We start from the raw sequence: 16344 nt of genomic DNA, 5'->3' as shown, positions 1-16344 counted from the left end.
TTGCCATCAGATGTTATGCCCTAGCTTCATGATTAGTAGCTATGTTAAGTCACTGAACAATGTATTATTAGCCATATTTATGAACATTATTCTCTTCTTCTCAAGAAGGAAACATATTATGGATATAAAGTGTAACTGAGGGTATGATACACATTTTAAAAAAGCTAGATGTTCCCGTGGAAATACCCCCGTTAAGACGGTCAAAGGCTCCACTCCGCGGTGTCATAAAACGACCGTTTTCGAAGTAGAATCCTGAGGGTCAGGGATCGGAGAGTGAAGAAGGTATAAGGGTCTCAGCTGGTATCTTTCTGGTAGGTCTTTTTGTATGAGTCCCAGGAAAACAACTCACTTTTTCGAGGTTTGAACGCTTTTAATAGAAGTATGGTCTTCGATCGTATCCAAAGAAAACGAAATCAACTTCGATGAAACGTGCAATTACATCACATGAAAAACCTCCACTGTCTTCACCATAGATCATTTGAGAATCGGTGTCTTGAAGAAAAACATAAAAACGGTGAATGGTGAGCGTTAAAACCCATACAGCTTCAATAACCTTACCGCGTCGCGGCTAATCCAACTCCCGACGCGCGGAGACGAACCCTGCCGCGCGGTCGAAAAATCAATGTCATTTCCGGCGACGCAAACTTATTTCAAAGAAAACTGGATAGAAACCTTAAGAAATCTTCAACAAATGCTCTCATATAAGTTACTCCGCGCGACCTTGCCGAAAACCTATTTGAAACTCTACCTAAATGTAAAACTTTGTCGAAAAACAGTATCCGCCATTTTGTTACTGCAAGGTAAGAATTTATGGACGGTATTCTTTAAGATTACGGAAAATTAAAGAAAAAACACCATTCCAACAGATTATGTGGTTTTTTATTTCGCAAGAATCCACCCATAACTTCACCATCCACTTACTTTGGAAGATTTTCAGAGAAAATTGAAGACGGGCGTTTTTATGGAAATTTGCTCACGTTTGAGCCTCTTTATCTCAGTAACGGGTAGGATCTATGTCAAATGAAGTACATATCCATAAATTTCAATCATTTCTGAGTATACCTGCGAAGTTTCAAGTTTATAACTCAAAAAAAGCCATTTTGTAATTTTGTCCGGCTTTTTCCGATTTCCGCCCACTGTGCGTCGCTCTAATGCCTTGGCCTGGGAGTTTGCTGTTTACGTAACAGTCAACCACTATAGTAGTCGATGCGTGAGCCGAACACCTTTTTGTCAGCCGCGGCGTTCGACTGTCCTCCGCCCCGGCGGCGTATTCAGGGTAATCAGAGTGGACCACAGCATCGTTCATACTTTCTCATGGAATACTTTTATACCCTATCATACTTTCTTTCGCCGAGGTAATACGTCAAAATTGTTAGGTTTTTATAGAAAGAATGCAACTTTTACGTTTCAGCGGGCAATGCCGGTATTTACAGGTGTTTGGCGTCACAAGTAGTGCTATCTTTTAGCTTTTTTGAGCACTAAGTACGTCCAATGTTAATTTCTGTTTATTCCAATGTTGCGCTTAGTTTCCCTCTTGAACTAACAGAAAATAGAGTCTATAGTTGATTAAGCTAAGTAAGATAAAGAAAAAATCTGTTTTGATCTACAAATCTGAGGCTGAGGTCTATAGTTCGTTCTCTTCGTTCATTAAAATTCCGTGAATATTCAAGATAAATCGTTGATATAATTTTTAATAAAACTTCCCAAGGTTCCAAAACCTTGCAAATTTGGAAAGAATGTACTTTTCCAACTATACAAGTGTGTTACGAAAGACATTTTTTTGCAGGCAGTAATATTGTAAAATGGAGACGCCAAAACCTGCTACCTAAGCATGTAGAACAATTGGTTTTTCTACATGAGAAATTGGAAGGATCGAATTTAAAAAAAAATATTTTTATAGAGGGTTCTTCTGAGCAGTTTGGATTTATACACTGCCGGCATATTACCAGAGAATAATTCATTTCAATTGTGCTTATGAAACTGTTTAAGACACATTAACTATCATTCACCATTTTTTTTTTTTTTTTTCAGCAAGGATTTTGGCTCAATTAACATCAACGTTCCTCGTTATCTTATCCTTTTCACATCAAGCTAAGCATTTGAAATAGAAAATTCGCAAGGATATTGACAGAAATGAGAATATCTTGAAGGATGCATTGTTGTGTTGCGTAGTTCAAGAGTTACTCTACTCTACTCAACTCGACTCAAGGTCAAAAAGTACTACTCGCACATCCCAAAAAAATTGTGGGTTAGTGCATCCATTTTATACAACTTTTTAACAGGAGTGAGGAAAGTAAGGGGAAAGAGGAGGGGGAGGAGATGGTAAAACCTGAAGAAGAGAGTGAGAGAGTGAACGGAATAGAGAGAGGAGTAAAAGAGGGGAAGATGATGCCTACGGAAAAAACAGAGAGAGAGGTGGTGGGAATGAAGCACTAAAAATTAAGGGTTTTTTGGTGTTAGATAATACATTATAATTCAGATCTAGGTCATAATAAATTATAAAATCGTGAAAAATTGCGAATATTAAATTCAATTAGGTTTAACCCTTCCGTGGCTGTGCCTAGAAGACTTACGCGAATGATTGTGTGAGTATCTAATTTATAAAAGATCGCTATCAGTACATAATTAAGAAAACATCGGTATCAGCAGATCTTTATTAAAAAAGTTTTAGTGAAGCCGAATGGTTCCAATGGCGATGCCAAAATTTGTGGAAGTCCGTAAAAAAAAAATTTGTGCATTTGTACATTTTACTGCTAGTAATTCACGCTTTTATTTTTAGTAGATATTTTGAGATGTTTCTCTACACATAAAATGTGTATTTTGAGTGTTTTTCGAATGAATAATTTACATTTTTCTGTACAAACAGTATTTTTTTAAAAAAAAGAACCGTCGTTTTTTTTAATCCATCGATATTTTGGTACAAATTTCGATTTTTGTTGAAATTTCGAGCTTTTTAATTCGGTTAAAAATCAATTGCTCTGAAAATCGATTTTTAAGTGCGAACGGTCGACGCAGCGTCGAATCCATAAAGACAATGCGTTACGCTGGCTATTTCTTCTGAGTTAAGCACAGAATTGAGATAGATCAGTTATTCCAATGGTTACATTGCAGATTTTCACGCCAAAAATATAACGGATTATTTTGTGGAGAACATCAAATTGAAGAGACGAGTGTTTAATTCGAGATGATGATTTTCCTAAGAGCCATGTTTCGATGTTGATCTGCCCAACGATAAAACATTAAAAATGCCAATGTTAGTGACAGTGAACGCCCAATAACGGAGTGTATAAAAATGCTTTCAATGAAACAGAGCAAGAGTATTCTCTTATAGCGAGAGAAAATGGAATGCCCATGTATAAGAGAGTAAAGTTTCTATGAGGTGTTTTCAAAAATATTATAATAGTTCTTAATCCTGAACAGCTAAATAACATCATGTCATTCTACTTCATGCTGCCAAAGTTTTATTTGCAATACATCGATAACAATGCGAAGTGCCTATTAGAAACAAAGTTAATAAAGCACAAAGGTTCCGTTCTATGGAATCATTGTTTAAAAACTGCTATGCTATGTTTAAAATTGTCTGAAAAGATAATTAGGATGAAAAATTGTATGCAACATAAAACAATGTATAGTATCTATAACTTAATAATATTAAACTTCATCCCCCGAATTACAAACCAATTAACCACAATTTTCCAAAAAAGTATCAAAATACTGCAGGTGTAAATCCCGTTTTCCGCCTGCTCCTAATTGATAGCATGTTTTTGCAGGAACTGCCATTCAAAAGTTTTAACCAAATCCGCAATAATAGAAGAAATTAACATATCTTTTAAAAAAATCTACCTCAATGAGTATGGTTAACAAACAATGGGCTGGTTTCACACGGAAAATACCACTCATTGGAACCACACGAGCCCATTTGAGTAACTTCCCAATCGTGTAAGCCTTTAAAAATAAAACCTTTATCAACAGTGAAAACCGCAGCCTCAGTATAAGGCAATGAAGAAATTCTAATAGACACTAACCTTAAATCACGTGGGAGTGAAAATTTTCATTATAACAGGAGGAACACCTCGTCTACCATCTTCATACTTCACTGAAAAAGGAGGTAACCACAGAAGTTTCACACAGTAGCCTAGTTTCACTCAGTTAATGAGGACCGGCACCTTCAAACAATCCACTAGTAAATGGACACAGCTTTCCGAAATCCTTTTTTGGGCAGGATGTGTTCCAAGTTCCATGGAAGAACGCGCGATCTCTTATCCAGTTCTCCTGCTGTTTTCCACCGCAAGCACTTCCTACACAGATTATGCCACTACATCCGGATAGTACGATGATAAGGTCATTGCTAAAATAAACGAGGCAGATGGGTACCATTTTTGTGGGCAAAACAAAGGGATTATTTTTTTTGTTTTATTTTTCCTTCTAACTTTTTTAAACCCCTCACTCTCCAAACATTTTCAAGACTGCCATTATTTGCGTGAGATAACTGCACTTTTTTTCAAGTATGATAACTATAAGGTCAGTAGCCTGATGATATGGGCAATGTTATTTTAGTGAAAACACAAGCTGAACTTACTTTTCTTTTTGCACCCCATCAACCTGTTTATACTCCGACATAACGAGTTCGAGGGATTATTTTCTAGTTACCACAATAAAGTTGCTTTGGAAATAGACACAACGTGGTAATACGTGTTGTAATATTTCAAATCTTGCCGCGTGAACGGCGGAGAAATATACATAAATTGCCATGAGAAAAAATTCCCCTTTACCTGGAATCGAACCGATGACCTGGCTTTCCGGGCCACTGGGCCTAACATCTATTACCAAGAGCCTCAGTACAAATGTATTGGGAATTAAGGAACCTAGATAGCGTGGTGGTCTGCGCAGTGCATTCATGTATACGGCCATATTTTATGCCCATTTCAAAACCTAATTAGTTCAAAAAAAATAATTTAGTTTTCCGGCAATATTTTTGAATTTATCTCATTTATTTCTTCCATTGTGTTCCCCTCACTAAATCTAAATCGGTCTCTATCTCATAATCTTACTCTTATTATTTTGGTAACGTGAAAGCCACGTGTGCCATTGTTCTGTTTTTTTTCGTAAGTGACTTCGTGGAAATTACTTATCAATTTGAAAGAATAACTTATTTTTTTCTAAGTATATTTATTACAAACGTTCACGGCGACATGGGTTTCGAAGAGAATCCTCAGCATCAGGCCTGATAATAATGATGTGTAGCTGAAAGATGATCTCCTTTTTCCACGATTTTTTTGTCTGTTGCTGTTTCTTAATCTGTTTCATCGATGCAATTTTACAAGAATCAAGGGGATGAGAATTAATGTATTACGGTCGTGAGAATTCACACAATATTGTCGTGAAATTTAACACAAAATTGCCGTGAGAATTAACGAAAAATTGCAATTTCAGTGCATCTTATCATCGAACACCAGGATGTAGGCTCCCATTCCAGTCTTCAATAAGAAATTCTTCGTCCCTCGACCATAATCTCGAGCAACAGGAACAGTGAAGCACACGTGGCAGCAGGTTCCTACAAAGTTCTCCCGTTTTGCCCACAAAAAGTCCGCACGTGTCGACGGCTTCCACGGCGGAACACAGAATTGTGGGTGCAACATAGCTTCCTGAGAGTGCCACCAGAGCACGCAACAATAGATTAATTTAGATTTCGCCCCTAAACCAGCAGTGCACCAACTATAACTTTGGTTCTCCCACCCAAAAGACGTTGACTAGACGTGTTTGGCGAGACACTCTTTTCCTTTGGTTCTCACATTCAAATAATTAGTTCGGACGGCGCCGTATCATTCGTGATGGCGCATGCAAGCCTCGCCGCCAAAACTGTTTTGAGACAGTTCTAATGTTCTCATTAGATAGCGTTAGGTACAAATTTGAAAAAAATTTCTTTAACGTGTCCGATTTTATCAATAGCATGATTCGCCACTGAAAAGTAGAAAAGAAAATATTTTTTTTTAATCGGCTGTAACAAAAACAGTATATAATCCACTGAAAGTAAATTTTTTGCAATTCGCAATTCACTGATCGTCACCCGATACATTTCCCATTACACTTGAGTACTGTTTTTATTATATATATAGAAGTTCGATACCTTACAAGAAAAATACATCTCCCCCCTCCTTCCTCAATTAGCTCAATCTATTAAGAGAAAAAAAACATGAATACATCTTAAAAAAATTATTGCGGCATTCTACATCAATCTCACATTCCCTAGATGGAAAAACATCTACTTAAAGACGTTAATGTAGCTTCTCAGTGTGAAAATTTACGTCCATTCCCATTAAAAAAAAACAAGAGACATGTTGAATTCTTTAAGCGAACTGATCCATAACAACGCCCGTCATCTCAGCGCTGATGCAGCCCAACTGCTCCTTGAGCAATTTCAATCAGACATTTTCCATCACCCACACTTCAATGCCAGCCTAGTGACTCCCATCTTTACGCTAAAATAAATATGTGGCAAGGAGGGAAGCGTTTTCAATCGGGCGATGAGTTTTTGGACAGAGGTAAAAGTCATTGGAAATCATTGGCGGCAACATCATACGAAGAAGGTATAGTTAACCTTTTACACAGGCACGACCAATTCCTGAATCGCTGAGGCGATTATGTGAGTGTGAGTGAGATTACCCAATCGTATTATTGACATTTGCTCAAAGCTCTCTTTTAGTTGAGTTCTAATATTCTTTAAATAGGCACTAACCTAACGAGGGATCGATTCCAAGTCCCATGTCTACTATTTTTAATGACTTCTAAAAACCCAACAAATCAGAGCGGGGAAATGCACAGAATTTCAAGGGTATACCTCAATGACCAATGGTTATATTTCATAAATCCGTTGGACTGAAAAACAAGTCAAATGCAGAATTCCGCTGAATTTACTAGCCAAAAACACCGCAAACTTAACTGAAATTAACAAATATGGGAATGATCATTGTGACCGGTAAATCAAAAGAGAATTAAATTCATACATTTATGTAATGAAGGAGCGCATGAAGCACGCCAATAATATATCTTATCAATACCGTCCGATCATGCAATAGCAATGATCACTGATAACAACGAAGTAAAGTGGCTTCCTGATACGTTTCTGAAATTTCTATTCTATTGGTCGATCGCTATTATTACTTGCATCACATAAAGCTCTGAAGCCATATTTTATAAGTTACGAAAGAAAAACAAAATTGAGACTGGAAGAAAGTCAAATTTTCAAAACCCATCGAAAATTTAGATTTTAACAAGTAACGCAGTAAAATAGCAATCTTAAGCGATAGATAGAAATATATTTTACTCGAGTTAAAATACTTGCACGTATATAATACGTTATTACTTAATCGTTAAGTTGATTATATAAACCTCGTTTAGCATAAAACATCCTAAATAAATCAGTACACACCAACAGCACTTAGACCAAATACCTGCATGTCCATAAAAGCCAGCATTGTATTCCATACATATATTTCCACTTTGAAGTAGTCACTGTATGAAACCATTCGGTCATCGGTAAATCGGTCATTTCATCAACCATTAATTTTTCACTACTCCAAAAAAACTGTGCGTAAAATTTTCAAAATTCACTATCACACATGGGAGATAAAAATATAAGGCTCTTAGGCTCTGCTTAGGCTCTCAAATATGATGCTCCACGTAATTAAAAGAGAACACTTATTATATATTTCACTCGATGTCTACATTAAAGAGAGGTGTTGCAACCTTCTCAAGATACTTCCACTCTCCTGGCGTCCTTGGTTTGGAAGCTAATAAACCCTCAGCATTTAATTCCACATAAAAGTTAAAATTCAATAGAAACTCGAAGTAATCACGGCTATCAGCTTTAATTTTACGTAACGAAAAAATGAAGGGTGAACTCTAAAACAAAGGGTATATACATTTTTCCCACTCCGTTAAAGAGAGAAGTTGCAGCCTCTTATAATAGGGTGGTTTCCTATTATTTTTTTATTGCCTAAATCGAAAGATTATTACTCCTGGAGTACGTATTTCACGCTTTTAGATTTTTAAATGACGATATCTATTTTTCGCGATTAAATGAAAAGTGAAAATTTTCAAGCGCGCGAAAACGCGACGCGTAAGAGGAATGATGGGAAAAAGTCCGTGTGACGCATTTCTGGTTCCCCCTCCCGCCTTGTGAGGTGACCTTGGGAGAGGCTCTGAGCGCTGATACGACGCAGGATGCTAGCGGGTAGCTCAGTACCATGCTATCTGGTAGCGCTTGGCTTAAAAAAGGTTTATTAATACCTTATCAAACGAAGAAAACTTTCCGACCTTAGCCAGTTTTAATAGGTTATTATTAAGACATGTTTCCCTGAGCTCTGTGCCTCTTGCATGCATTGGTAACATCAGACGATGTATAACTCCTATCCTCTCGTGTAGAAACTAGGTCCCTGTGACGTCACGTGGAGTGGCATCGCATGGGCGCCAATCTGGCCTTTTTCAAATGAAGATAAAATTTGGCCCTTGCCATTCGTCTAAACCGGTATTTCTAAAACCAAATAATTTGTGTATTGTGAATACACTAATGGTGGGTAACGAATCGCAATCAATGCCTTTCGTTTTCTTCGATGAAGGAAACTACCCTATTCCTCCACTCTCCACTCGTCCTGAAATGATTCTTCATCACTATTAGTCAACAACCCTAAGATTCATTTGACGCAGCTCTCCATTCCTCTCTCCAACTCGCTAGCCTTTTTATAGTTCCAATAGCGACGTATTAATGCTCGTTGATACAAAAATAAGCCTTAAACAAATAGTTCTGAATTAAAATCAAATACTCGAAGCTAGAAATCATCACGGCCAGCAGCCATGTTATTTTACTAAAAAAATGAAATAAAGTGCAAATATATTTTTCCCTCAACCTCGCCATTAAAGGGGATTCATCATGTAATTTTACCTATTTTTTCTCATTTTTATTCAGGTTTAATAAAAAAATTGCAGTTTTGAAATACATGTAAAAAAATTAGCCTTAAATATTAAGTTCCAAAAAAAACGTCAAATAATATACAAATTAAAAGTAATCAGGCATAATATTATTTGACGAAAAAATGAAGGTTGACTCTACACCAAAGGGCACATATACATTTTCCCCCTGTTTCCCCTTTAAGGGGAGGGGTCGCACCATCTCATAATTCCTCCGCTCTCCTTCGCGTCCTTGGCAGCCCCTTTCCCCACCCACACACAAACAAACAGCTTCCAGATCTCATTCCTTTCCTCACTCACCCTCTCTCAAGCCTTCGTTTCCTTCCGTTTTCTCCCGGAACCCTCTCTCCTCCCCTGCCCACTTAGCTCTTTCTCTCACACACACCCCTTCATTAATAATTCCGTTCTCTCTCCATTTGCAGTACGGCTTCGTCAACTACGCCCTGGAGCTGCTGGTGCTCAGGAACTTCGGGGAGGAGCTATGGGCCGAGATCAAGTAAGTGTGAGGTTTTGTTTTCCGCGACCTCTCCCAGCGAAAACGGGAGAAGAGGTGTTTGGCAAACTAGGGGGGGGTGGATCGTGGTGGTGCTTCCTCCATAAAGGTTGCTTTAGTGGGGTCAAGTTGATAAAGTCGATCGTGCGAAAACGAAAATTTGTCAAAGTAGGTACTTATAATTTCAAGACAAGCATGCAACTTCACACGAATGCTCAGGATAAAAATCGCATTGGCCCTCAGTAAATTTTTTTTTACTCTTTGTAATTCAATAAAACAACACTTTTTTAAAACATTATCTCGCGACGATTTTTCAATAAACTTTTATATCAAAAAAATTCGTTGCTATAATTTTCTATCATTCGTTTGCCTTTTAATGATCACAGCGCCATGAACGGATTTTGGTGGCCATTATTTGAACTAACCTCCATATTTAAATATTAATTCTGAATAAAAATCGAGAAAAACTCCAATCGAGATAAAAGTGTAAGATTTTGAACTCTCGTTCTGAGTCATCCAGAAATTTTAGCTAGACAGCAAATCGGAAAGCGGGTTGAAATTGAGTTGCGTGATTTGACCCGGACTAGATAGCATTAAAGTCTATAAAAAAGTCGACAAAATTTATTTGGTCTGTATGTGGTGTCATTGCATTTATATATTTCTTTTATTCTTGTACCCCCGGAACAGCGCCATTGGCCTTTAACATCGAGGTTTCTAACTCAATGATGAAATATACACAAACATATAGATACATAGAAAAAAATATGCCCTGAATAGGATCAACTTGACCACGCATGACTAGCACCCGCGACATCTTGTATGACAGGCAAGGGCTTTACCGCGTCGCCAACGGGATTGGCTATCAAGATGCCATTTTTATTATATTTTGGACCAGAAATTTTGGCAATTATGGTTACTAAATCAGCCCAGTACCTTGGTCCGCTAAAACTTTGAAAGAAAGGTTTTAGCAAACAAGTAACGCCATTGCCTGTTTTGACACGGAATAAGAGACATGTGTGTCATTGCGGACAGTGCTTGGAACAAAAGAGAGAGAAATGGTATTTCTTATAGCATTCTTCGATGCGATATAAAAGAAAACCTGGCAAATATTTCAGGAATAATTCTTCCTTACCTAAGAACCTACATCTGGAGTATGCTCCTATACGGAAGTGAGGCATGGACAATGACCGCAGCGGAGAAAGCAAGGATAGAGGCCTTTGAAATGTGGTGCTACAGAAGAATGATGAAAATCAAATGGATCGACCGAGTTAGTAACGAGGAAGTCCTCAGAAGGGTAGGAGAGAAGAGAAGCCTCATGAAAACCTTAATAAGAAGACGGAACAACCTTATAGGCCACATCTTGAGACATGATGGCCTGATGAAGACAATCGTCGAAGGACAGGTGGAAGGCAAGAATGGAAAAGGAAGACCTCGAACAAAATACATGGAACAAGTAAAGAGAGATGTGAAAGAGAAGAAATACGTAGGAGTGAAAAGATTAGCTGATAGGAGAACTGAGTGGAGAGCTGCGTCAAACCAATCCTAGGATTGTTGACCAATGATGATGATAATGAATTCTTTCTTGAGTTCCTTCGAGAATCCAGAGTTATTAAGGTCCTTGTCTTTTCTAAAACAGACATGAGCATTCTACCACCCATCAACATTCGATTGCCCAACCGGCAGGTACCCGAGAGCTAGGGCGCCAAACCGTATTGGATTCCATCCGCTGAACGCTAACGGGAGGAAGGGTAAAAGAACGGGAGTAGTGTTGGAAAAATCGATTTCAAAATCGAATTAAAATAATAATAATTTTTAATATTCAAAGATCGAGGAAATCGAGATCAAGCCATCATCATCGAGTATCGATCCACATTCTATTTTTCAGTTTCGAACTTGAGTAAGTCGTTTCATCCCAGCATCACCATCGGCCTATGATAACATCAAACGTCCCAGGTGAAATAATTTTCTCTCAGGATGAAAAGTTCTCGGGCTTTTCATCCAACACCTACGCCGGGAAAACACCCGATTTTATTTCAATTTTCTCTCAGGTCGGAAGAATTTTAAAGGTACGCCCTCGATCAACAAGAAATCATCTTAATCAGATGATGTTTCAAAGCGATGATCCCAAAAATTTAATGTGTGTGCTGATATTTGTAAATATTTACTACTGATAACTCAATCATGTATTCTTAGTAGATTTTTCTACGACTTAAACGTGTATTTTGAGTGTTTTTCGAATACTTAGTAAACATTTAACACAAACCGTTTATTTTCAATAGGATTCAATTTCTTCTATTCATTGATTTCTTTGTTTAAATTTCGATTTTTTGTAGAAATTGCAGATTGCCTTGGGAATTCAGGAAACTGGGTATCGCAGTGGTTTGCGAAGTGGCACGGAAAGCCAAAGGTTTGTTGCCCGATTCCCGGACCAGTGGAATTTTTTCTAGTGACAATATTTTTATATATTCCACCGCCGTTCATGCGGCAGGCTTCGAAATACCGCATATATTAAAAGAAACTATTAAAAACGCTATCATTTAATTAAAAAGATGAAATTCCCAGAGTAAACGAATTTGCAGTGTTCTGCTTGAAGTGTTTGTCCAACGCCAAGGCATGGAGGGGTGACGGGAATATGAAGGTCGTGGTGCTGAGAGGGAGACTGTGGAAAGAGGAGGAGAAAGATTCGAGGAGAAATGGGCGCAAGAGAAAGGAGGAAGCGGAGAGGAAAAGAAAGCGAGACAATTTTTCCATTTTTTATAAGATGTGGAGGGCGAGGCAAGAAAATGAAAAGTGCGGAGACGAAACACTCCAGAGGCAAATGAATGAATGAATGTTCTCTAGGATATCCCTTTAGAGCATAGATAAAAATATTTTGAGCAATGACCTATCCTCAATTTGATGTTACGTCTCATTCACCAGCCACCCATACAAAGGGCCAGCTTTTCTCGCACCTTAGCGTGATAAATTTATATTTAATCGATTTTACATATTTGAAATAATATGAATGTGTATTCATTTACATAATTAAAGTATTTTTGTTGAAAATTCCTTTGAAAAATTGTTGAAACCTCCCCTAAAGTTTAGAGAAATCGTAACGAACACTAATATAAATACAAAGTTTCGATAACGCCAAAAAAGAAAAATGGTAAAGAAACTTAAAAGCGGGTCTTCAAATAACAGAGTAATCGTTATTTAAAGGATTGAAGGAATTGTGGTGATCTGATGTTCATCGGTTGGTAATTTTAGAATCTGGAAGTGGTAAGTTTAAAAGACTTGACATATACAGGGTGGAGAACAATTTTAACCCTGGATAGCTGATGCACGACGCAACCACACTCACTAATGATGTTTAGATCGAAATCGCTATATGTTTAAAGCACAGAAATATTTAGTCAAGCGCCCCGATTGGACGCGAGTTTGCCCTGTAGCCCTGTTAGAAAACTCGTGACTTAGAATGCTTTACCTGCCAGCGATCGTGATGTATCCAAGGCAGCTCGTTAACTCAGTAGTAGCGCGCCAGCCTTCCATTCTGGGGACCTGAGTTCGAATTGGACGGGGTCTCGAAAATTAAATTTTACTTTCATTACAATACGTAAAAATAAAAACAGAATCTGTAAACCCAGGCCGCCAGATTGGAAGGCTGGCTAACCCCTATAGCTTCGATAGACACTAAGATGATGCCTCATTTTTTCTCGTTATCACAAAGCTTCCAATACAGATTTCACGCAATTTTCAAGACCATTTCAGCTCTATTGCCATATCAAGAACGAGACTCCCCCATAATACCTCCGATATGGTAGCAGAAATCTTACAATATCACGCATTCTGTCTTCGATACCCACGGCAGAGAAACCATTCGAGGTCAAAAGATGTCCAGAGCATCCGGCAGCAAGGAAAACTCGCGGCGAATTGGAGCGCTTGCCTCAAAGTTTATGTAGTTTAAATATGGTGCGTTTTCGACATAATCATCTCTAGCAATTTTGGTTTGTACTTGCATCAGCTATCCGGGGTTAAAATTTTGCGACATATTTTTCCTCAAACCTATATAATGGTGGGGGTTTCAGGAATTTGAGAAGTGGGTGGGCCGAAGTTCTGAATGTGTCAAAGAAATATGCCTGATATTCCGCTTCCAAACTCTCGTCCAGGCAAAAAAGAGTGATATTTCACTCCAACGTGTTTTTGCGATTAACGATATTTTTTTGTGTGAACGAAATTCTTCGCAACTTTGCTCATTTTAAGACTTTCTTAGAGTAGATAACGAGCAGACTTCGCGTCCAATGCACACTGAAAGTAATTCTCCTGCCAACTACCATAAGATTACTTCAAAACTCTTGGTCACGTAAACAAAAAGTCGAAAGCTGGTACCACAAGGACGGCTTCTCACCTGATGTAATTTTGAGTCACCAGATGCCCAATAAATGATGATTAAACGCAAACTTCTACATCTAATGAAAGATGACGAAACGAAAACATCTATATAATATTCCTTGCTTGACACACTATAGGTGGCGGGTTCGTGTCCCACCTGGGTAGGTTGCCCTGCTTAAAAGTAATGCTTATAAAAACCAAATTAGTCATAAATCGATTTATTTTTCTTGACCTCAATTATATATAAATGAACTCGTTTTGCTCGCTGGGGGGGCTCTGCCCCCCCTAGGCCCCCCGAAAAAGTCCTGCGGCCTGTTATGCTCACTGTGGGAGGTCTTACACTTTTTGTTTGATACTTGTTACTTAAGGATCGTTTACTTTTAAGCTGGCTAGCTTAGGTATAAGCAATATTTCCACTTTCACGTAAAACGAGCGCATGGTACGTAGGCTACAATATGTATGTAAATATTTATAAAGAGAAACGTTTTTCTGAGGAGCTAAAAAAGTAAAATAAATTTCTACGAGTTTCTCTAACTTATTCCATTCAAATGCAAAAACGTTGAGACCACGTTCCACTGTAACACCCAATGCATACGTAATATCATAACATAACGACAATACGAATTACAATGAAAAACACGTTTATTAATTATTTTCCACAAAACTCAACCAAATTCTTGGTATACGAATAAGATGTAGCAGCTGTTCCCCTTCGTAAGCGAATTACGTAGGGACTGAATATCAATATCTAGAACAAATGCGCCTTAGCATGAATTGGGGCTAGTATGACGAATTTTATCGAAATATAATTTATCGTGATCGCGAATGATTTCACTTCAGATATACCTCTATTTAAAGTTTTAATGAATCGGGATACACAAATATCTCAGCTTTAACATCCAACGCAATGCGCAATGAATCTGGTGAGTAACGGATCACAGCCTTTGGTGTACAAGACATTGTGAATGTCAATATTTCGATAATTTTCACAGTTGAATGACTTAATCACTCTTAGTCACTCAAGGAAACGTGATTTTCGCAAGACAAATAATTGAATAAGAAATACCTTTATTTGCACTTATCTTCCATATTGTATTATTCACTGACTATTCACTCCTGCAGCTCACGGATAACATTGTACATTAAAAAGGACATTAACGGAAAAAAGAACGTAAATAAAAATAAAAAGTTATCACCATCACGAAAAATGAAAATATAATCATTTTTACCTACCTATATTATGTAAGACTTCTTTAAAAGTCTTTCTACTACAATCGTGTATCGCCAACAAGATACGAACTATAGTCAACAGCACGAATCATATTTCTAAAATGGCATTTAGTGCACTTGCTAACTTTGAAATTAATAACCACCACACTTTCGATGTAATATATCAAAAACAACAACTAATTTCCTACCTTATATTTCTCCGCTTTCCATTTGAATGCGCTTTGATTTAAACAGATGTTTCTTCTTGCGGAAAGAAGACGCAAAGAAATAGACACTTCAAATGTTACTTTCTTAATTTCTTCCTTATGTATATATCAGTTTTTCGTTTTAATTCCTTTATCTTCTTTCCCAATTTAGCTCCTCTTGTTTGCATTTAAACAAATATGATGCTATGATTGATCGTTTGTATGACTACCGCGCCGCCATTGGAATTTGGTGGCCATTTTTTGAACTAATCCCCATACTCAATTTTATATGAATAGACAGATAAATAATTGTAAATTTAGTGCTTTCATAATTTTTCCTGGGGTTTCAGACATATTTAGAGGGGGTCTTCATTAGGCTTTTTGCCGCATCTCGTCTCGTTCACCCCAAACATTTGTATGAGTGAGTGAATGAATGAATGAGTGGTCGTTAAGGGGCTTTATGATATATAGATATCGTCTTGGAATAAGGTCTGAGAAGGAAATTAAAAACAGTTTGCCAACGGCTCGAAATGATTTTTATACCTTCTTCCGGGCTATGAATCATAATGGCTACAATAAATAAATACATGAAGGCTTGAAAGATTTTTACGATGTTATTTTACAATAATAAAATAAAAATATGAAAATAATTTGACAGCACTTAAAATAATGTAAAAAAATGATTCCAATAATTTTCTATTTAAGAAGTCAGTTGATCGTAAAAATCTGATGAGTCTAGTGATATGTTCGAAGTTGTCTCTTGGCACCTTAGTTAGGTTGCAACCGTTACGTTATGAATAACCCGTACCAACCAATGACTTTTATTGTCTATCAGTAAGTAATAGTTAGTAATAATATGGCTTTTAGGAAATGAAAATTGAGGAAATTTTAATAATTTCCAAAAAATAAGTTTTCACCGTTAATAATCTTGCCCTGCAGCCCAACCCAATCTCCACTTTTGGCCCGATGACGATAATTTCCTTCTACGTATATGCTGGGGCCTCATTAAAGTACGAGCAGTGTCTACTGCTCATTGCCTATTCTTTTGATTTGCATCGGTGTGCTAAACATGAGCTGCATGCGATTGAAATAGTCAAAGGT

General features: G+C 37.5%; 1 protein-coding gene across 1 annotated transcript in view; it reads left to right on the top strand.

Moving 5' to 3' along the window:
• LOC124162183 (guanylate cyclase soluble subunit beta-1) overlaps positions 1-16344 on the top strand; it is a 102571-nt gene that overhangs the window by 17121 nt on the left and 69106 nt on the right. The window contains exon 2 of the mRNA XM_046538616.1: positions 9390-9463. Within this exon, the coding sequence (XP_046394572.1) occupies positions 9390-9463 (74 nt within the window). The remainder of the gene's footprint in view (positions 1-9389; positions 9464-16344) is intronic.

This window comes from Ischnura elegans, chromosome 7, assembly GCF_921293095.1.
Source record: "Ischnura elegans chromosome 7, ioIscEleg1.1, whole genome shotgun sequence".
Lineage (NCBI taxonomy): Eukaryota > Metazoa > Arthropoda > Insecta > Odonata > Coenagrionidae > Ischnura > Ischnura elegans.
Note: the sequence above shows the minus strand (reverse complement) of the source record. Positions and strands in the feature narration are given on the sequence as shown.